The sequence below is a fragment of the Xyrauchen texanus genome, chromosome 19, assembly GCF_025860055.1.
Source record: "Xyrauchen texanus isolate HMW12.3.18 chromosome 19, RBS_HiC_50CHRs, whole genome shotgun sequence".
Lineage (NCBI taxonomy): Eukaryota > Metazoa > Chordata > Actinopteri > Cypriniformes > Catostomidae > Xyrauchen > Xyrauchen texanus.
The window spans coordinates 12,355,554-12,380,284 of record NC_068294.1 but is presented as its reverse complement, the minus strand read 5'-3'; the positions used below and the strand labels follow the sequence as shown (position 1 = coordinate 12,380,284).

Sequence of the window (24,731 nt, the reverse complement as noted above, 5' to 3'; positions counted from 1 at the left end):
CATATTTTAAATCAGCAGTAAAATCTTACAATGGTATTGTGCTTCTTAAACTCAGATCACGCTAAAAACTTTATATTTCAGGTCGATCCCACTAATGCACATGCGTATTCTTGAGTTGTCTGTATCTAAATGGAGATTGGCTCTTTACCTGTAAGAGGACTTCATTTTCTAAATCCGTCATATTGGTTGTTCCAAGTACTCCATCTCAGGCTAAACAGACTCCGGTTACAGTGAGGCACTTACAATGGAAGTGAATGGGTCCAGTCCAAAAACTTTGAAATACTCACCGTTTCAAAAGTATAGCCACAAGATGTAAAGAGCGCAATAAAATCGCTCACTAACCTTTTCTGTGTAAAGTTATAGCCAATTTTACAACTTCATTGCCATGACAATGTAACAACGTAAACCCTAAAATGACCATAAAAATAATAATTTAAACAACTTTAATTAATTATTAATTAATTTAAACCTTTTATAAAATCAAGCTTCACATTTCTAGCTGTAACCTAGATTCTTTCTGTTCTTTCTTTTTTTTAAAGGAGGGAGGAGTTTAAATACATTTTTGTGGTAATCAACATAATGCCACAAAAACTCTTTATTTACCTTAACTTGACTAGTCTTGTACCATGATAAAAATAACTTGTACCATGAATAAAACTCTTATATTTTTATTTGAATCCAAATATGCAATAAATATTCCAAATGTTATCCAAAGTTATCAGATCAAATAATCTAAAAAGTGTAATCTAAAATATAATGTTACTGATCACAATTTGTTTTTGTAATCATAATTATTTGAAGTCACTCTAAAGGATTTTAGCAAGGATTTAGTGATTTAGTGATTGTGCATTCGAGCCTTAAATCTGAGATATATATATATATATATATATATATATATATATATATATATATATTAAATCTGTACTAGTTATAGCAAAACCCATGGAAATGACAATAACCATTTGCACAAACATCTAAAGGAAACCTTCAGTGACATGAAATCACTTGATTTCATCACACACTCAGATGGTGGTCTGGATATGGGTAGAGGCCCTGAATATCACCTAGGTAAGAAATTTCAAACAGAAGCAAATATTTGATAAAGTGGTTCTACCGAAGAGCTCAATGTTCCTGATAAAAACTGTTTGCTATACGCTTTTTCAACTGCGAGAAAACACTTTGAGAGGAAGTAGATCAGAGCTTAGTTTACACATTTGCATGCAACACTGATACCATGAAGATCATTTTCAACAAAATAACTCTTAAACATGTTCTGAAATCTTCTTGTTTCTAACCTTAGTATTTGTTCCTGCTACAGATACCTTGTTTTCCATCTTAAAGGTCTGTTTTCAGACAGACATCACTATCAGAAGATCAGTGGGGTTTAGATCCCGTCCCATTGAGAGTTTAAGTGTCTTGCCTTGTTTCAACATGCATTACTGCCCAAGAATCATTGCGGGAACTCTCTGCGTCTGTGAAAGCCATCTGCATGACCCTTTTGTGTTATGCTTTATTCTCCTATTGCAGTTAAAACCCCTAACCTTAACTCTGACTCTGACTTTGCATTGGAGAAATCTGAGCAAAGTTTGAGGCATTGTTGATAACTCTAGAGAGGACATATGTGAGATTACTGGGATTTCAGGGAGTCTACATTTAATCGAATTGCTGTCTAGGAGAAACGATTGAGACTTTAAAGTGATCATTTTTTCATGTTTCTTCCCTACAGGCACACACTGTTTCTCAAACACCTCTACTTTAAATATGAAAATATATATTGGTATAATGTGTTCAGTATGCAAGCTTGAAGGAAACCATATGAAGAAAGCAGACAAAGAACTCTCTGTGCTCCAACTCTTGCTCGTCCACACCCCCTTTTCCCTTCTTTTTGTCTGTGAGAGAGGGAGAGAGAGACACAGAGAGAGAGAGAGAGAGAGAGAGAGAGAGAGAGAGAGAGAGAACAACCCCGTGTGAGATAGAGGGGGAGGTGAACACAAGTAGGACCTGAAAAGGGGCAGTACAAACTAGCCATCACACACACCGGAGCACTGGGGAGTGCAGGTGAGTCTGCCATCAGCTCCACAGCTTTAATTGAGTTTCTCGTGAGTCTGCTGTAGGGACAAGTAATTTACAACTCTGACTGGCATTATGTTTAGAGCTTTATCACCTGTTGAATCGTAAACCACTTGATGAATGCTTCTGAAGTTGATCTTGCTCATAGATGTATATATTTGGGCTGAATTAATTGGGGATGTTAACTTCATGTTAACTTCTGGTCTTCATCTGTTCCTTGTTTGGCTTGTGTATGTTGATCTTTGTCTTGCCTGTGTGTGGTTCTTATGATGATACATTTCAGCGGCATGGTGTAACAGTAGAACAAATATCCGGTGCTGGAGTATCTTAGCAACTGTAATGACTAATACATTAGACAGGGGTTCCTGTGCTGAGCTTGACTGGTGTCTGATCTGAGCTTTTATTTGGTGCCATAATTTGCAAGACTTGAAAAGTTACAGCTTGGACGTTTAATGGTACTTTAGGTTTATCTGATACAATATTTTTCAAAAAGGCATTTGCTCAGTTCCAAATGATAAAGCAATAGTTATTCTGTTTAAAATCTAGACAAAACATGACTTCTTTTGACTCCTGTTCGCTGTAAAATGTCAGTGGAGTATGTCCATATTTAATGTGCTGATTTTTCTAGGACACCTGTGTGAAATTGAAGGGAAATTACTTCATACCAGGGTCAGAAATTAACAAAGCATCAAGGCAAAAATTTCACTGAAAGTAAAAAAAAAAATTAAAATAATTAAAAAAAAACTCCAAGACAGCAAATATTGCTCCTTAAAGAAATATTTCGGTTTCAATATAAGTTAAGCTTATATTACCACAAAAAACATTTTCGACTCATTCCTCCTTTTCTTTAAAAAAAGTACAGTAATGCACTTACAATAGAAGTGAATGGGACAATTTTTGGTGGGATTAAACACAGAAATGGGAAGCTTATAATTTTATAAAGCACATTAATCCTTCTGTTAAAACTCATGTATTATTTGAGCTGTAAAGTTGTTTATAATGTCATTGTTGACATTGCGTTGTCATGGCAACAAAGTTGCAAAATTGGCTATAACTTTACACAGAAAAGGTTAGTAAGTGATCTTATCACACTAAAATCATGTTAAAATGCACATTGATTACGTCTTGTGGCTATATTTCTGAAATTGGGAGTATTTTAACATTTGCCGGTTGGCCCCATTCACTTCCATTGTAAGTGTCACTGGAACCCAGACTTTTGCTCCTTTTCTTTTTCTTTTTAAAGAAAATAAGGAGCAAGTCAAAATAAATGTTTTGTGGTAATCAACATTATGCCACAAATGCTTTCGATTGAGCTTAACTTGTATTGAATAAGGAATATTAAAATGTCACTTTTAATGTCACACATTTTTGACAGTACCCACTAAAAATCATCTTGAAACCATTAGGTTAAAAGTGATTGTAAAAATGGCTCAGAAATTGAGGTAAGTTCTGAAAAAAAGGTCTAGTATCATTTGCAGATGCCACTTGTTTTGATCATTTGTATCTAATGTAATGACATTCAGACATTTTAAGTGTGACTCAAGTTTCAAAGTATTTTTTGAGACCTTTATGAATCTACTAAAGCGGTTAATGCTGTATTTAATTATTCTCATTTTTAAGTGTGTTTGTTGATCTTTACAAGAGTACATGACCTTAAAATTAATCTAATGCTATTTATGCTCCTTTACTATGACAATAAGCACAGACACATAAATAATATTTACAGTTGTTTATTTATCAGAGACCACCTTGTTTTTTCTTTCTTTCCTGTACTTGGTGATTATCTACAGATGCTCTTCTTTACTATCAAAAGAAGAACCTAATAAGAAACTGCACATCTAATGGGATGTTGCTCAATAACAAGCTAGTATGGGGCAGTGGTGGCTCAGTGGTTGAGGCTCAGGGTTACTGACCAGAAGGTTGGGGTTTCAAGCCCCAGCACCACCAAGATGCCACTGTTGGGCCCTTGAGCAAGGCACTTAACTCCAGGTTGCTCCGGGGGGATTGTCCCTGTAATAAGTGCACTGTAAGTCGCTTTGGATAAAAGCGTCTGCCAAATGCATAAATGTAAATGTAAATGTAGTATTATCCATAATTTATATGCGGGCCTGCTATATACTTAACAGAACACTTATGAAGCAGGCACCTTGACGCTGAGCTTCACTGAAGTTTATATCTAATGCTGTTTTTGCCGTCTGTCATCAACCCGTGCAAGCCAAGGCATGCTGGTTATCAGAAGCCTGCTGTGAATTACTCTCAAAGAATGCCAAATGTAGAGAGCAATCCCCAAATTATTTTTCAGGCCACTTACAGGTGCTTCAATAGGCTTTGGTGCATTGCATTGTGCTATAGTGTATGTTTAAAGTCCCCGTCCCTGGAAGCAGTGGTGTAGTAGTGTTTGAAGAGGTGGGCATACTGTGAATTTATGGCACACACACACAAAATGGTAAATCTTATTTACATTTACATACAGAACATATGTAAAGTACACTGCTAAGAACCATGGTGTTAAATATGTATTTAAATTAATTGGTGTCATTAATGTTCCTTTCAATAGGCTACTATGAAAATTGTTAATCATTTATTATTATTGTAATTAGTAAACTAAAATACGGTGGCCGACAGAGCTCAACGTGCTGCAACCTAAAGAAGACGCATGCAAATAGAAAAAAATGCATGCAAATAAAAAAACACCCGCAAATTAAGAAAACATCTTAATCAGTTTCACAACACACGTGTGCTCCAAATATTCACAACACAACAAAATACAGAAACGCGCTGCAAAAGCTCACAACACAACCAAATACAGAAACGCGCTGCAAGTAACACAGAACACAATGGAAATGTTTCCGGGGGAACCAAATAAGTGACGAACCCCGCTGGGACGTGCTTTGAAAGCCTATATATTTTTTTTTTATAAATAAACTATAATATTAAAATAATATTGTAATATATTGTATATAGAAATAATATTATAATATTATATTGGAATATTATAATTTTTTATAGTTCTTCTACTCTTTGTTTACAGCTCAAAAAACTTTATTTTATTTTATTTATTTTAACTTTTTTTTCCGCAAAACATCCAGAGATTAATTTTTTATGACATACAACTTGTATACAATATACAAAATGTATTAACAATATGTTCAATATCATCAGAAATGAGAAAAGAACAATGAGCTGAAAACTAAAATAAATAAAAAAGATAGAGAAGAAGAACATGAAGGAAAGATATTAATCTTTACATCAGTTACATCAGAGCCATTCTCTCCATGGCTCTGAGTTACACTATACAAATTGTTTAATGTTATGTTTAAATTTTCAGAAAGAAAAGTTTCATAAGAAGGTGTAGGTAATGTAGGGTCCAATGTTTTAAAGTTGAGACACTGACACACAGATATATAACGGATATATAAAACGCATATTTTAAAAAAAATTTTGTAAAGTAAAAATAAATTTATTTGCAACCGTTATGATAACAGCATTATATTTCTGTCCTCAGAACAGCTATTCAGCTGATGGACAACGTGCTGCGTTGTCATGGGAACATCCCAGGTGAAAATAACTACGTTGGAAGTTGTCTTTCATTGCTTCCTTCATCAAGTGCGTTCCAAACGGCTACATAAATGGCACACTAGTGCCATGCTCACTCCAAAGTCCCACTAGAAGAGCTCTGCCGTCTGCCCTTCGAAGGGAGTAGGGCATAGGGATGCTCACGTGCAATAAGCACGTCCCAGCGGGGTTCGTCACTTATTTGGTTCCCCCGGAAACATTTCCGTTGTGTTCTGTGTTACTTGCAGCGCGTTTCTGTATTTAGTTGTGTTGTGAGCTTTTGCAGCGCGTTTCTGTATTTTGTTGTGTTGTGAATATTTGGAGCACACGTGTGTTGTGAAACTGATGAAGATGTTTTCTTAATTTGCAGGTGTTTTTTTATTTGCATGCGTTTTTTTCTATTTGCGTGCGTCTTCTTTAGGTTGCAGCACGTTGAGCTCTGTCGGCCACCGTACTAATACATAAATAATATGCAATAAACTGTTATGCATATACTGCATTGTATAGCTTGTATAAGAATGGTAATTTTCAAACCAGTTTAAATTATTTGATATCGCAAGAAAAAGACAAAAAAAAAAAAAAAAAATATATATTTGATATAATTACAGGACAGCATCTGCGGAGAGCATCAGAAACTACCACGGGTGCAATAACATGCAGTATTTTCCCAAATTTGAATTGTATACATTAAATTGAAATGTATCTACATATATTTACATTTAGCAGGGAAATACATTTACAGTGCAAATTATGGTTATTCCAGGGATGCTTGTGGATCATTATTAGACACTGGAAATATCCCACCCCTTACTGAAATGGAAAATATGATTGATTAGTCAAATATCCAGTCGTGTCTGAAATGAACGTTCTGATTGGTGGATCAGCTTAGTCGGACTGTCTTTCTTCCTCATGCCATCAGTTGCGTTCCCACTTCCCGCAGCTCTGTCCACATTTATAGAGAATCTCTGAACACTTTTTAAAATAATAATACTACTATTAATAAAACACACACACACACACACACACACACACACACACACACACACACATGTTGTGTTTCCATGTTTTATGGGGACTTTCCATAGACATAATGGTTTTTATACTGTACAAACTTTATATTCTATCCCCTAAACCTAACCCTACCCCTAAACCTAAACCTCACAGAAAACTTTCTGCATTGTTACATTTTCAAAAACATAATTTAGTATGATTTATAAGCTGTTTTCCTCATGGGGACCGACAAAATGTCCCCACAAGGTCAAACATTTCAGGTTTTACTATCCTTATGGGGACATTTGGTCCCCACAAAGTGATAAATACACGCTCACACACACACACACACACACACACACACACACACACACACACACACACACACACACACACACACACACACACACACACACACTCTTGTTGTGTTTCCATGTTTTATGGGGACTTTCCATAGATATAATGGTTTTTATACTGTACAAACTTTATATTCTATCCCCTAAACCTAACCCTACCCCTAAACCTAACCCTCACAGAAAACTTTCTGCATTTTTACATTTTCAAAAAACATAATTTAGTATGATTTATAAGCTGTTTTCCTCATGGGGACCGACAAAATGTCCCCACAAGGTCAAAAATTTCAGGTTTTACTATCCTTATGGGGACATTTGGTCCCCACAAAGTGATAAATACACGCTCACACACACACACACACACACACACATACACACACACACACACAATTCACTCTATGGTGCTGCTCCATTGCGTTAGTAGATTGAAAAAGTTCCGGGTCAAAAGACTACTCGTTGTTCTAGCGACCATTCATATCATCACTTATTTTAGGTGGGCCTACGCAAAATCCCCCAAAATATAGGTGGGCATAACTACTGCCTGGAAGGCTGTGATTGATCTAGGACATTATATAGACCTGTCGGGCCCCGGGGGTCTATCAAATGCAGTGTCAGGCACCGTTACCATACTCTATCACTGTTTATGTTATGGGCTGTAACGGATCTAGCCCAAAATGCAAATACTTCTGGTACTTCTCTCCTGTTGCCTTAGAACTGATAACGCATGAAACGTGAACACTAGATCTTGTTATGTGGCCCATAACACTGGCATATGCACACAGCCAGGAATGCCTCCATTGCATTGGAATGACACATAAATTAAAGAATGACAAACTATTAGCTTATACCTGAAATATGTGTGGGAGCAGTACAGGTTGGCTGTTAAAACTGTAATGCAAACAGCTGGAAAGTGACCAGACATTGTAAAGATATGTATGTACTGAAGAATCAGATAAGAGAAGCACATTTTGACACTTCCAGCATCAAGATATATGATCACATGAGATATGTTTCCCAGGAAGTTCTTGAGATTTGCTGCCACAAAAGGCTTTGTGATGCATCAGCTTTGAAATTTGTATCTTATCTATGCAGAGAGAATGCACAACTTTGTTGCATTAGAGGCTTAAGTATCATCAGAAGTTCGCATTAGTTAATTGTATATCAAATCTAGATTTCCAAGAAAAAAAAAAGTGGTGCTTAGCCAAAAACTTGTCACCACAATGCTAGGGTGTTTCCGGATAGATGCCTACTGACCCATGTCATAATATAATAATACATCTCTATGAAATGTAATTTTGGTCACTAGATTTTGTTAGGTCACTGCTTCAATATAAGTCTATGGTGTTTCACTCTTTGTTCATTCGCCAGTCAAAAAATGAAAATGTAATCAATTTGAAATATAATAGCGTGCCTCTATTTAACAACTGCATGAGTTGAGGTATCATTCATGTCCATAGCACAAACAGTGTGGGACGAGCTGTGTGCCGAATTTAATACATTATTGTTAATAATATTGGCAGCTGTGGCTCAGGTGGTAGAGCGGGTTGGTCACTAATCGCAGGGTTGGTGGTTTGATTCCTGGCCCACACGACTCCACATGTTGAAGTGTCCTTGAACAAGACACTGAACCCCAAGTTGCTCCCAAAGGCAGGCTAGCGCCTTGCATGGCAACTCTGCCGTGAATGTGTGTGTGTGAATGGGTGAATGAGACGCAGTGTAAAGCGCTTTGAATACCGCTAAGGTTAAAAAGGTGCTATATAAGTGCAGACCATTTACAATTATTGTTAGGGGTTTGTTCCCAAACCAAAATCCTTAACCCTAAGTATGAGCAAGCATGCAGCATCACTAACAATGCCACTGCTCTTTACTTTTGGTCCAAAGAGAGTTTTCGTGAGAGGCTTTTGTGGGTGAGAGTGTTTGTTTTGATGTGTCGATTGCCTTTATTTTAAGGGAGGGCATGAACAGTGGGTATCTTCTTTGAGGCTTGAGTCAACTGTTGGAGAGGGCGTGACAATGTCCTAAACATAAACACACATGGGTCAAGCTAACCACAAGAAGAGTGAGACAACTCATTTGTCATGTGTGTTATTAGTTTAAAGGCTTTTGAAAGGGTCTGATTAAGATTAATGGGATCTAATTGCCACGTGTGACCCTTGGCCATGTTGTAGCCTATAGGATGTGAGAGACAACACTCAGCTGACAGGGTGATTTAGTTCTTGAGAGTAATTTGTGCTATTTGTACCTTTTCCACTTAACACAGTCTTGTTTTAACAAATCATTTGAGGGAGTTTGCTTACACTGACATTTAAATTGAAGCCTTTCATATTAAAAGATAATTCCTTAATTGCTGCTGCAATTGGCAGCCATTTAGCATTCATGAAAACAAATAATATATGGTGACCCCACCCTTACTTATCTCGTCAAAATCATTACATTTGTAAGCCTTAGAGAAAATCTTATGACTACAGTTTCATTAATAAGAGCATTTACATGCACAGTCTTACAATAATTATGCTTAATAAGCTGATAACGTGTAAGGTCGTGAAAACGTCTCAAATGGTTTTCCTTCTATAAAGTCCAAATGTTGCATTAGAGGCTTAAGTATCATCAGACATTCACATTACTCAATTGTATATCAAATCTAGATTTCCAAGGAAATGTAAGTGGTGCTTAGCCATGGAAAACTCATCACCACAATGCTAGGGTGTTCCAGATAGATGCCTACTGACCCATGTCAAAATATAATAATACATCTCTATGAAATTTAATTTTGGTCACTAGATTCTGTTAGGTCACTGCGTCAATATAAGTCTATGGGGTTTCACTGTTTGTTCATTCGCCAGTCAAAAAAATACAAATTAGTTAAATTTGAAATGTAATAGCATGCCTCTATTTAACAACTGCACGAGTTGAGGTATCATTCATGTCCGTAGCACAAACAGTGTGGGACGAGCTGTGTGCCGAAGTTTAATACAATTTGGTTTGGGGTTTGTTCCCAAACCCAAATCCCTAACACTAAGTATGAGCAAGCAAGCAGCACCACTAACAATGCCACTGCTCTTCATCACGGTATGATCTTTAACTTATTTTCATATAATTTAACTAAATTAAATTAATAAAACTTGTAATATTTAGGTTTATTTTATTATAGATTACTCAATTCAATTTCATGGAATTTTGTTATGAAATTGAAATGCTTAAATCTTTAAATTATTTTTTAGAGTTCTGTGTTGGCTTGGTTTTTAGTTTCCCACCCCACATTTCCAGTGTACAGTCTCAAAAACCTTCCTCTTGACCTTACTTCCTTTAAATGAGGTTTTATTGAGTTACATCTCATAATTGGGCAACGCCTGCTGCTTTCATTATCCTGTTGTCCTTGATATTATTCAGGAAAACAGTAAGATATGCATTGTTTCGACTAGACATGTAAGAAATGCAGTTCATTGCTCCCACTGCCTTGTCAGTGGGTGGGGTGTAATTTTCACAAATGATATCAAGTGCGCAAAGGAAATACCCCTCCTTCATGTAAATAAAAAACAGGAATATTTTGTCCCTGATGTTTCAGGTTAAACTAGTTCAGATTGCAAATGTATTAAAACAGAATGTTTTCTATGATAGTCTTTATTTTTGAGACACATTAGTGGTTCTCAAGTGATAAGCAAAATGTCCTTAGAAAATATTGAACCTAAATAATCATGAACTGCATAGGCCCAATAACAATATGCTAAATTATTAACAATGTCTGAAAATGAAAATTGTGTAAATGCATGCAAAAACTGTGATTAACCATACTAACACATGGAACAAATACATGGCCAAATATTCAAGTATTAGTATTGGCCATATTACCAACAGAAAGATGAATTTACGCCAAAATAATGTAGAGAAAAAGAGACAGTATAAGAAGAGTTTTCTCCTCCCTTTTAAAGGTCAATAAGCCTATTTTTTTGTTGCTATGCTAACTATATACAATTATAAATTTAGTTGTATTGCGTTATTTGAATTTAGCACTGTTATTCCCAACTTTCCATGACCTTATCTGAACAGACCAGCAAAATGTTTTCATGTTGCAATATGTGCAGGTTACCTGTTGAGAGCCACTGGATTAAAGCATGTGCTCTCCTGTTGATTGACAGTGTACAATTTGTATGTTTCAGGTAGTAGCATTCCAGAGGAAGATCAATCCAAGCAACATCAACTTCAGAAGCTCAGCCAGTGGCTTTTCATTTGAGGATCACAGATACATAGAGGTTAAGACATTACGTCCTGTCTGGATATACCATATACGTTCCTGAGGAGTCTGAATCTGACCTAATCTTAAGCGAGTAAATAAACTGATGTTGTGTTTGAGATCATATGGCCTGGCTAAGCCACCCAGAGACAACCAATCAGCAATGCAGGGCTATAGAATGAAATCTACAGAAACCATCTGTTTCTAATATAATCATGTGGATTGAACACAATAAAGCCTTGGTTGAATTTTTAGTCCCTGAATGATTACAATAGCTCAAGTCAGAACATTTGGATGACCTTTCTGCTGAATGTTTTTTTCATGTGCCAATGAAACGACAGGAAAGCACCAAGCACTCCCCTTCATTTCGACATTGTTGAAACGTTTTAAGAGCAAGGGGTGCGCGTGCCTTTAGAAAAACAATCTGTCTCTGAGAGATTGCGATAAACCCAAAGGACATGTTTTGGTGACAAACTTGAAAAAAGAAAGAACAGTGTCTGGATCAGTGATCTAAAACCGACACAAATATAACAGTGGATAGTCTTCCTGTCTTTACCGGATTTGCAATAGAGCATATCCCAGTTGTGAAAGTTTCTTGGCACTTTTCCATGGGAACTTCTCCAGAGTGCAATGAGAAGCACCTCCAGGGAGGTCTTGTTAGAGTTTGAATAATATTGTGTGGATTAAAAGCAAAAGTGCATTTTTCAGCTCTTCTCTGGGTGGTAGCGTGTCTTCTACAAGGATTACTATGAAGACAAACATCCAGCAAAATGTAGAGCTCTAGTTTTACTTTGATCCTTGGTTCTTCACAAGTCGGGAAGCTTAAAAGAAGCTGGGGATCCTGAAACCACCTCTTACAAGCCAAACTTTCACCCCAGTATAGACAAACAGCTTCAGTCACACCCAGGCAAGCGTGCAGGCTAAGAGGGAGCTCTGCAAAAGGAGACTTTTTACATAGACAGAGCAGCACAACCAGGCTTTGAAGCAGGCATGGAGTGTAAGCATGAGCCAGTGAGGAGAGGGGACAGCTGGGGTGGTCCTACTGCCACAACATCCTCCACCCTCAACAAGGCTGGAACAGAGAGGTCCCTGGAGGGGACTGACTTCAAGGAAAGTACCCTGGAGAGCCATAGTACTAACATCTTGGAGAAAGAAGACCACTGTGGGGTTAAAGGAAAGCCAGGCTTGACTTCTTGCATCGGCCAGATGGAAAGGAAAACAAGTAAATATTTTCTTCTATTTCTTGTTTACAACGTTGAATCTAAAAAGCAGAAGACTATAAAACATATAGTACTTATTGTACTGTGTGGCAATAAAAACAAAAAAAATGTTCTTCCAAACAGATGACGTTTTTAAGGCTAATGATCTTTTGAGTTTTAAATCAACAAAACTGTCCTCCCTACCCTATACCTTAAACCTAACCCTAAACGATAGTGTCAGGAAAAGCAAATATGAGATAAAAAACAATTGCTGAAGCAACCACATAATTTAGTGCTTCTATGAAACTTTCGGCTCACATGCCAACTTCTGTGCTCTTCAAGACTAGTACCCCGGTCCTTCGCATTGCTCTATTTGGTCACACTTGAACAAGCTTGTAAATGTATTTAGTTATGCAATGCAAATGTTAAAGGAATAGTTCACCCAAAAATGACAATATTCTAATCATTTACTCAACCTCATGCCATCTCAGATGTGTATGACTTACTTTATCAATCCTTACAACACAAATAAGGATTTTTAGAAGAATATTTCAGCTCTGTAGGTCCATACAGTGATAGTGATTGGGGTCCAAATCCTTTAAGTTCCAAAAGCACATTAAGGCAGTATAAAAGTAATCCATAAGACTCCAGTGGTTAAATCCATAACTCCAGAATCGATATGATAGGTGTGGGTGAGAAACAGGTCAATATTTCTGTCCTTTTTTAACTACAAATCTCCAGTTTCACTTTCACATTCTTCTTCTTACGATATTTGCATGCATTGTGCATATCATCACCTACTAGACAGGGAGGAGAATTTAAGGACATAAATATTGATTTGTTTCTCAACCACACCTATCATTTTGCTTCTGAAGATTTCTATTTAACCACTGGAGTCTAATGGATTACTTTACGCAGCCATAATATGCTTTTTGGACCTTCAAATTCTGGCCACTATTCAATTGCATTGTATGGACCTACGGAGCTGAAATAAAAATCTTTGTTTGTGTTTAGCAGAAGAAAAGAAAGTCATAAACATATGGGATGGCATTACAATAATTGATGAGAGAATTTTCATTTTTGGATGAACTATCCCTTTAAAACCTATCGCCTTACAAGTCATGCAATATAATAAGTGTTTAAATTACATAAGATAGCATTGTGTGAGGAACAGAGTGAAATGTAAATGTTTATAAACTGTTAATCTGCCATTTTACTCATGATTTGTGTGAAAGTATATAAAAGTCATTGCTGTTGTAGCACCTCTAGTGTTAACACTTCCGCATTAGACATCCGGGAATTTGCATGAGATGAAGTCCTTCAGTTTATGCGAACAACATTGTGCGAGACCATGCGAAATAGCCAACTCATAATGATGTAGGCATTTTCATGAGATCGGGTTGAAAATGTAGGTATAGTAGCTTGATTCTGTGAGACCAGGTTGAAAGTTTTGCTGGTGAAGCTGGCTTACCAAGGAAATCTAACTTGTTAAGCTGTCTGGTGGGGACACCAGGATCCACAACTCAACATATCCTGGTGAACCGCTATACTGGTCTTTTAAACAAGGTATTTTAAGCTAATTATTGACACACAAAAAGCACGTCTTGTAAGATGAAACAGTTATAAATGTCTACCTGTCACTATAAAGTGGCAATTTTAACTGCATCTAACAGAGATGTGAAGATGATGGAGACAAAACTGTTCCCTTACAGTTTAGACATCAGGGCTTACTAAACCCTCATGACACATTTGTTTCCTGCTAAGCTGAGACACACAGATGAGCTGTACAGTTATAGTACTTAATTTCATACCCACTGACCATAATGCTCAGGCCTATGGCAAAGGTTATTTAGAAAGAATGCATAATATGGTTTGCAAATGACCAAAAACCCACTGCAAGCAGGTGGCACTTCACACCAGTGACTGTGTGGCAGAGTTGTATAACAGCTTTTCTGATGAAAAGTCAGCTAAACTATTAAAGCTGGATTCAAGAAGTTGCTCTTATTATTATTATTATCCTTTTATTCAGACTCATGGTCCATTCATACAAATAAAATAAAAACAATAATACAAATACAAATACAAATACACAACAAAAAGTTACAAATGACTCGTTTTTAAAAGACACTTATACCAGTGTTCCCAAAACTGAGACATGCAGGGTGTGGCACTGTACCTAACATTCACAAGCACCACAACAACTTGATTTACAGAATCATTCAGTCGACAAATGAACCTGAACATCGCTTTTCGCAGGACAGAATGTAGTGTGTCCACTCTGGTGGTCACAAACAACTCACTCGCACAAGTTGATCTGGGCTTTTTTAGTAACATCCTCAGAGCGTCATTGAATGCTACTTGCAATTTCTGAAGACTAGCTTTTTTATAGTTCAGCCACAGATGTGCAGTATACAAAGGCGAACAGTATGCTTTAAATAGGGTCAACTTGACTCCAGCAGTGCAGCAACCAAATTTGCGTACCAGAACATTTGCCCGCACATACAGCATACGGCACTGATGATTAATGTCATTGTCATCTGTAAGCTGATCTGTAATCAGATGACCAAGATATTTCACTTTACTGCAGATATTAAGAACATTACCTGCGAGCCTAAAAACAGGAAAAGTTAAATGTCTGTCTTCTGCGGTTCTGCAGATCATGATAACACTTTTGGAGTCATTGTACTTTACATCATGTTCTTCCCCAAACGCAGAACATATACTAAGAAGATGCTGCAGTCCAGCTGAGCTCGGGCTAAAAATCACACAATCATCTGCATACGTAAGATGGTTCATCACTGTACTACCGACCAAACAGCCAGTTTTACCTCGGTTTAATTTATATGATAAATCATTCATGTAAAAATGGAATAAAATGGGGGATAAGATGCTCCCTTGTCTTACTCCATTACTGATATGAAAGGGTGCCGACATACAGCTATCCCATTTCACTTGCATGGTCTGTTGGGCATACCAATATGATAGGATTCTGACAATGTATTTAGGGACTCCTGCTGCATCCAATTTTTTAAATAATTTCCAATGATTCACCCGGTCGAATGCCTTAGATGCATCTAAAAAACATATAAAAACAGTTGAGTTTTTTCTCTTATAGTTGCTTAGTAGTTCCTTCAGGACATATATGCACATATCCGTACCATGCTTCGGTTTAAAACCAAATTGATTATCTGCAGAGGTAATTAATTCATTAATCCTCTCAAGGAGAATTAATTCCACAACTTTTGATAATATATTAGCTAAAGCGATGGGTCTATAGTTGTCTGAGGAACCCACTTTTCCTGCTTTATCCTTAATCACAGGAATCAACATCACAGACATCATTGAGTCTGGAAGAAAGCCATGGATCATGAAGGCAGTAAAGCCTAGTGCAAGAAGTGTATATAGCCTTATGCTTGCATTTTTTAAATGTTCAGCCGAGATAGAATCCAGGCCAGTTGATTTATTAACTGCTAAGTTCCTAATAGCTTTAGAGACCTCATGAAATTTGATTGTATCTACATTGTCAACATTATCTACTTTAAAACATTTAGTCTGTACACAATTAAACAATTTTCTATAATGCATTCGCCAGAGCTCAGCAATAGCATTTGCACCAGGGACTCCATCAACTGAACATGGTAGTGAGGGTTTGCAGTTATTTGTACGTTTCACCTCTTTCCAGAAATCATTATTTGTGTTGTCTAAATATTTCTTGGCCATAGCTTCTGCCTTCAGATGCTGCTCATTTTTACTAATGAAACGTATTGCATATTTACATTTTGCATTTGTGCTCTAAGGCTGTATGTTGTTACAGCCTTAGAAATAGGGTAAAATGGCAAGAGGGGAGGATGTGGAGAAACTTTGAGGTAACAGCTAATTCTTCCACATTACAGGTGAAACTCGAAAAATTAGAATATCGTGCAAAAGTTCATTAATTTCAGTAATTCAACTTAAAAGGTGAAACTAATATATTATATAGACTCATTACAAGCAAAGTAAGATATTTCAAGCCTTTATTTGATATAATTTTGATGATTATGGCTTACAGCTTATGAAAACCCCAAATTCAGAATCTCAGAAAATTAGAATATTACATGAAATCAATAAAAAAAAGGATTTTAAATACAGAAATGTCGGCCCTCTGAAAAGTATAATCATGCATATGTACTCAGTACTTGGTTTGGGCCCCTTTTGCATTAATTACTGCCTCAATGCGGCGTGGCATGGATGCTATCAGCCTGTGGCACTGCTGAGATGTTATGGAAGACCAAGATGCTTCAATAGCGGCCTTCAGCTCTTCTGCATTGTTTGGTCTCATGTCTCTCATCTTTCTCTTGGCAATGTCCCATAGATTCTCTATGGGGTTCAGGTCAGGCGAGTTTGCTGGCCAATCAAGCACAGTAATACCATGGTCATTGAACCAGGTTTTGGTACTTTTGGCAGTGTGGGCAGGTGCCAAGTCCTGCTGGAAAATGAAGTCAGCATCTCCATAAAGCTTGTCTGCTGAAGGAAGCATGAAGTGCTCTAAAATGTCCCGGTAGACGGCTGCATTGACTCTGGACTTAATTAAGCACAGTGGACCAACACAAGCCGATGACATGGCTCCCCAAACCAACACAGACTGTGGAAACTTCACACTGGACTTCAAGCATCTTGGATTGTGTGCCTCTCCATTCTTCCTCCAGACTCTGGGACCTTGGTTTCCAAATGAGATGCAAAATTTGCTCTCATCAGAAGCGAGGACTTTGGACCACTGAGCAACAGACCAGTTCTTTTTTCTTTAGCCCAGGTAAGACGTTTGACATTTGAAGCCCATGTCCAGGACCCGTCTGTGTGTGGTGGCTCTTGATGCAGTAACTCCAGCCTCAGTCCACTCCTTGTGAAGCTCCCCACACATCTGAATGGCCTTTTCCTGACAATCCTCTCCAGGCTACGGTCATCCCTGCTGCTTGTGCACCTTTTTCTTCCACACTTTTCCCTTCCACTTAACTTTCTATTAATGTGCTTTGATACAGCACTTTGAGAACATCCAACTTCTTTTGCAATTACCTTTTGAGGCTTTCCCTCCTTGTGGAGGGTGTCAATGATGGTTTTCTGCACAACTGTCAGGTCAGCAGTCTTCCCCATGATTGTGAATTCAACTGAACCAGACTGAGAGACCATTTAAAGGCTCAGGAACCCTTTGCAGGTGTTTAGCTGATTAGAGTGTGACACTTTGAGCCTACAATACTGAACCTTTTCACAATATTCTAATTTTCTGAGATTCTGAATTTGGGGTTTTCATAAGCTGTAAGCCATAATCATCAAAATTATATCAAATAAAGGCTTGAAATATCTTACTTTGCTTGTAATGAGTCTATATAATATATTAGTTTCACCTTTTAAGTTGAATTACTGAAATTAATGAACTTTTGCACGATATTCTAATTTTTCGAGTTTCACCTGTATATTGGTTAATATGGTTCCAAGGAAGAGAAGCAGAACAAAATGTCAGCGTTATCATTCTCTTTTGCTTTCGCTCTCGCTCTCTCTCTCTCTCTCTCTCCTTGTATGGAATAATATGTCCACACAGCATTAGTTTGACGAGATACAGAACACAATGCTTACTTCACCTAGCATCCATCTCCAACTGCTGACTGCATGAAACTGCTAATCATCTTTAAGCCCTTCTCAGTAAAATAATATAGAATACATTTTTTTTTCCATGCTTATAACTCATTTGCTTCATGATTTAAAGCCAGGGTTGTAGTGTTACTTTTGAAATGTATTCCACTACAGATTACAGAATACATGATGTAAAATGTAATTTGTAGTGTATTCTGTTATATTACTCAAAGTAAGTAATGTATTCTAAATACTTTGGATTACTTCTTCAGCACTGGTAGATTTGTTTCACTTATTTTGATTATAAAAACTCTGCCAGTACAGTAAGACAAAATACACATGTTAAAAATATATTCTCTGAAAAACAAAATATCTTATGCAGTGATATAAATCAAATTTATCTTGTTTTAAGGATTTTAGATATTTTTACAGGAAAACAATACAAAAATAATTATCAAGAATACAATTTTTGCCCTAACATCAAAGGTCTTACTAAAAAAAAAAAAATATGATCCAATGTGAAAAAATATAATCGTGTCTGGTAACGTGTGCATGTGAAATGGCTAGAAATAGCATTTTAGCTTAGTATAAATCTGACAATTTACACAAGATTACTTCAAACGTAATTCTCTGTCTGCTAGTATGAATGTAACACATCATAAGAAAGAGTTTCACCGCTGCTTAAATGCTCTTTAGATCGAATCATTTATATGGATAAATATTTTCCATCTGAAAGGACTAAATATTAAATTAAACAAATGACAATAAAATGCAAATTAATCTCTTCAGTAATCAAAATACTTTATTTAAATTGTAACTGTATTCTAAAAAAACAATGATTTCAATTATAACTGTAGTGGAATACAGTTACTTATATTTTGTATTTTAAATATGTAATCCTGTTACATGTATTCCATTACTCCCTAACCCTGTTTATAGCTGAGAACTACAATAACATAGCAGTTCAAACAAAAGTAAAAAATAAAGAGGAATAGTTCACCCAAAAAATGAAAATTCTGTCATTGTGTACTCACATTCAGCCCAAATCTGTATGACATTTTTCCTTCTGTGGAACATAAAAAAAACACACATTTTGAAGAATGTTCTGTCTGCTCTTTTCTTTCAGCTGGATTAAATTTTTTTTATGCCATTCTGTAGTGGATTTACTTTTATGTTTAGGGTCATTGTCCTGCTACATCACCCAACTTCTACTGAGCTTCAGCTGGCACACATTATCATGTAGGGTATCTTGATAAACTTAAGAATAAATTTTTCCCTCAATGATGGCAAGCGATCTAGGCAAAGTAGCCCTAAATCATGATGCTAAATCACCGTACTTCGTCGTTGGGATGATGTTTTCATGGTATTGCGTATACAATATGCATTGGTGTGCATGCCCATTTTTCGCTATACGTAGTGCTGCATGTTCCTCCCAAATAATTCAACCTTAGTTTCATCAGTCCACAAAACATTTTCTTAGTAGTGCCTGAAGTGTCAAGGTGGTCTTTGGCAAACTTTAGGCATGCAGCAATGCTATTGTTGGAAAGCAGCAGCTTCTTTCGTGGTGTCCTGCCATGGACAGCATGCCTGATTAATGTTTTCTGTACAGTAGACTCATGAACAGAGATGTTAACCAGTTCCAATTATTCCTTCAAGTCTTTAGATGTCATTCTACATTTTTTTTTACCTTATTGAGCATTCTGCGGTGTGCCCTTTGAGTCATCTTAGCTGGACGGCAACTTCTAGGGAGAGCAGCCACAGTACTAAACCCTTTATAGACAGTTTGTCTAAATGATGAATATATAAGCTCTTCGAGATTACTTTGTAGCTCATTCCAGCTTTATGCAATGCTACAATTCTTGATCTCGATCTTCTGAGATCTCTTTTTTGCTAGGCATGGTCCACATCAGATCCTTCTTGCAAATAGCAACCTCAAAATGTTTGAGTACTTTTTATAAGTCAAAGTAGCTCTAACCCACACCTACAATTTCATTTCATTAATTGGATGCCAGGTTTGACAACGCCTGACTCTAATTAGCGTTTGTTGATATCTTTAGCCTAGGGGTTCACATACTTTTTCCAACCTATGCTGTGAATGTTTGAATGATGTATTCAGTATGTACAAGAACAATGCAATAAGTTGCGTGTTGTTAGTTGAAATAGATTGTGTTCGTGGAAAGAGTGGCCAGTACATTCTTCAAAATGTATCCTTTTGAATTCCACAAATTTAAGACAAGTTCGAAACAACATGAGGGTGTGTGAATTATGACATAATTATTTTATTGCAGTGAGTCTCCCAGAATTGGTTTTGTGAACATCACATTGATGTTCAACTGCTTATTCATAACTTTTATAATTTTTTACCCAGTTCTGACCCCATCACTCCACACACACACATTGCCCACAGGAAAAGTGTCATTTTTCCCATCCTCCTAGTGAACCATAACATCCGACAGGGGAATCTGACCTTTGATATACAACCACAGGGCTGACAGAGCCCAAATCCTCTAGCTTTGAGGGAGTTTCTCTCCACTGTCAACACCGAGGGGGGCTCACATCACCAGCAGTACCCTGCCAAAGAAAAGGGAAAATTACATTTTTCCCTCTATTTCTTCTGCTGTATTTTGTTAAAAGAGGAAGTTCCTGTGTTTCTTTTAAGGCTTATGATAAGTTAAGCATAATAACTCTGAGTCAGGTATGGGTCAGCTAAGCAAGCAAGCAAGCCTCTGTGTTTTAAACTGTACTCCACCTTTATAGAGCCTCAGGTGTCCAGCATGCCATAGGAACACACTCTCCCCTGACACCCAATCCCCTGAAAGAGCTGGCGCATGAATTCTATGCATGACACTGAAGAAATGTGGTCACTTAAATTGAAACAGAACATGAAACTTATAGGTTCTGTTACTGTATGTGATTACTTTACTCAACGTTTAGCATTTCAACATTTGTCCCTCATTGTTTTGGGAAATAATTGTTACTTTTGAAATACCCTGACCTTAATGTGCCCCCCTCCAAACACTTCCCAAATTGTTCATAAATATATGATCTCTGGTAATGAAAACCGTGACAAATCAAATGGGATTCTATGTTATTATTAATGTGATTAGCAATATGCATGCACTCTGGTAATTAAAATGACCAGGCAATTGAAATGTTTAACCTTGAGTTAACCTGTGGTTATGAATTTAAGTTAATATGGGTGCATATGACTTAAAATGAACTCTCTCGCTTGACTCTGAAACTCATTAATACACTCTTAAAACTGTATTTGAAGTAGATCGGGGCTAGTTGTCACACTTCAGTGAATATTATTCAGGGAAGGAAAGTCAATTTATGTATTAGCAAATACCTTGAAGTCTTGGCTATAAAGGTAGTGAACATGTCCACTGTTATTGTCAAAGAAAAAAGATACAGTCCATTAAACACACATTGAATTTTGTGACAACATGCCCCAATAGCGCTAGATATTTCAACAGATAGATAGGCCAAAAGATATTTCAATTAACCAATTGTATAAAACTGATGAAATGAAACACCTGCCCCATAAATGTAATACCCTGTCCTTGACATATGTTTACGAAAATATAATATAGTTGACATTTGGTTTAAAGTAAGCCAATGTGGCTTTATTGTTCACTTGTAACAGCTATAGTAACATATACATATAATGATATTTTAATATAAAGAAATATTCCAGGTTCAATACAAGTTAGATCCACACTATTTGTGGAACAATGTTGATTACCAGATAAAAATATTGAACTCGTCCCGCCTTTTCTTTAAAAAAAAGCAAACATCGAGGTTACAGTGAGGGACTTACAATGGAAGTGAATGGGGACAATTTTTGTAGTGTTAAAAGGCAGAAATGTGAAGCTAATAATTTTATAAATGCACTTACATTAATTCTTCTGTTTAAATTGCCATTTTTACAGTCGTTTTAGGGTTTGTTGACATCACATCGTCATGGCAACAAAGTTGTAAAATTGCCAATAACTTTACACAGAAAAGTTAAGTAACACTAAAATGATGTTAACGTCTATACTGTTTAGGTTTTGTGGCTATACTTTTGAAATTGTGTGTATTTTAACGTTCACAGATTGGCCCCCATTAACTTCCATTGTAACTGCCTCACTGTAACCCAGATTTGTGCTTTTTTTAAAAGAAAAAGGTCGAAATGTATGTTTGTGGTAATCAACAATAACAAATGCTGTTAACTTGCATTGAACCCGTAATATCCCTTTAAATTTGGACTGAAGGATAGAATTCACACACACACACACACACACACACACACACACACACACACACACACACACACACACACACACACACACACACACACACACACACACGTTGTGTTTCCATGTTTTATGGGGACTTTCCATAGACATAATGGTTTTTATACTTTTCAAACTATATATTCTATCCCATGACCCTAACCCTATCCCTAAACCTTACCATCACAGAAAACTTTCTGCATTTTTAGATTTTCAAAAAACATAATTTAGTATGATTTATAAGCTGTTTTCCTCATGGGGACTGACAAAATGTCCCCACAAGGTCAAACATTTCGGGTTTTACTATCCTTATGGGGACATTTGGTCCCCACAAAGTGATAAATACACGCTCACACACACACACACACACACACACACACACACACACACACACACACACACACACACACACACACACACACACAGAGATAAAATAAGCATTTGTCCAATTGGACATTTTACTCAAATCCTCATAGTTACTGAGATGACCACTTTGCGACAACTAGACCCGTTCTCCCCTATTGTCCCATTTCTAAATGTTAAATGTGTAGTAGTGTACACACCCAAAATAACAGAGGAGGCGAAGACTAGACTTTTCTACGCAGCATAGCATGTTTTTTTTGCCCATCCTTAAAAAAGCAAAAGGGAAGCAAACTGTTGTCCAGAGGCTCAGTCTGCCCGCCTCGTGCTGGATGCGCATTTTGAGCAGCCGAGCGCGCGCGAGATCATCATTCGCAACGACACGAAATCCGATCCGAGCTCGCGCATCTGAAGGGGGAGTGAAACAGATGAAGTTAAATTAGAAAACGCTCGTGCAGCAGCCACAAAAGAGACTGTATGCAGAGCTAATAAAGGTAAGAGAAGGGAAAGTTATACGTGAAGTTTACTGACCCGGCATGTCTATTAAAATTTCAATGTGTCGCTTGGGTAATACAATTACAAGCTTAGGTTTGTGAAAGGCTTGTGCTGAAGTCATGTTATATACATTCTGAAACTTGATGACAGAGATCATATTAGTAAGTTAGACTAAGTGATGCGCTTACCTCTTCTTCTGCGTGGTTTAAGTGGAGACATGTGAGCAGTATTATGCAGTTAATGCAGACATTCCCAAAGACAAAACTGTTTCATTTCTGTATGGGTTGTAGATATAATAATAGAAAAGAAAAGTAGTTAAAAAAATAAAATAATTATCCTCCTGTAAATTACGAGCAAGAAACTAAAACTTTTCATTAAATTTTCCCTTTTATTTTTAATTGTTTTTATTTATTTATTTATTAAGTTCAGAAGTTAAGTCTTGCTCTTTGTGGATATGCTTTGAGATACTGCATTTTAACACAACTGTTATTTCTGGAGGTATTTATTTTAAGGAGAACTACTGAATCACTACGATCACAACTTATAAATAATAATAATACACAATAAAGTAACTCATATCCTGGTTGGCTCTGACCTGACAGGGAGATTTTTTCCAGGTTTAGTTCTTTGAAAGAATAAGGAACAGGCAAGTAATGCATCAGGTTGTTTGAGTCCTCCGCAAATTAAATAATGTTTTGTACAAAGAAAGATATAAAAAAGGAAATTCCTTTTGAAAGTACATGGGGAAAGTATTTTAAATTGCAACATAAATGAAATACAAATGCTGCATGTGTGTTAATGGCTGATTATGGCATTTTGCTACAGGTTTATAAACAGCAGACCCTTTTAAAAAGTAAAGATTAATGTCTGTAAAGAAGACATTTTAACCACAGCGCTGGAAGTTGTGTTGCATGGCCTGACTAAATTAAGAGGTATTTTTGCTGGTGGAATGAAAGACAGATGCACATTATCCATGCTCTATTATAGTTTCATGCTATGTGATATAAAACTCTTTCAAACATACACATAAAACAAACTGTGTGAGATTTAGTAGTCTTGGATTTTACTACCTGACATAACTCAAAAGGGGCTCTGAGTCAAAGCTCTACCTGCTTGTATTGAGAAAAAAACAAACAAAAATGAAAAAATACTCTCTCAAAATTGTTTGTAAGTTTGTTTTTGCCAAGTCTGAGGTTGAGGATAAAAGCTGAGAACTACCTCAGGGAAACCAACAGTGATTAATTATTCCAAGGTCTATTAGGGAAACAGATGTACAGTTATGTGGTACAGGTTAACCACACTTACTGTATATTAGGTGAGACAAGCCATTCAGCATTCTGACAACAATGACACAATCTGTTCCTCAGGATGTGATTGTCTGATACGAGATGTTTAGGCTTGAGGGATTCATATTTGTATGAATTGCAAATGTATTTGTATTTTCTGAAACTCTGGTATTATAGTATATTACATAAATAAACGTTGCATGTCAAACTTCAACCATTTAAATGTAGACTTTGTCTTGTAAGTGATGATGGAAAGGCATGAACCTGTCAGGATGTCAGCATGGATATAAACTAATGGCTCCAACGCCTCA

General features: G+C 36.7%; 1 protein-coding gene across 2 annotated transcripts in view; it reads left to right on the top strand.

The window, feature by feature from the left end:
• Positions 1 to 24,731, top strand: part of LOC127659854 (synaptopodin) — a 92,703-nt gene that overhangs the window by 57,066 nt on the left and 10,906 nt on the right. Inside the window, exons 1-2 of one of the 2 annotated variants that reach the window (XM_052149811.1) lie at positions 1,941 to 2,058; positions 11,126 to 12,421. In XM_052149811.1, the coding sequence (XP_052005771.1) occupies positions 12,190 to 12,421 (232 nt within the window). In that variant the 5' untranslated portion in view covers positions 1,941 to 2,058; positions 11,126 to 12,189. Of the gene's footprint in view, positions 1 to 1,940; positions 2,059 to 11,125; positions 12,422 to 24,731 lie in introns of those variants that run through there. The other variant, XM_052149812.1, reaches the window with a different exon arrangement.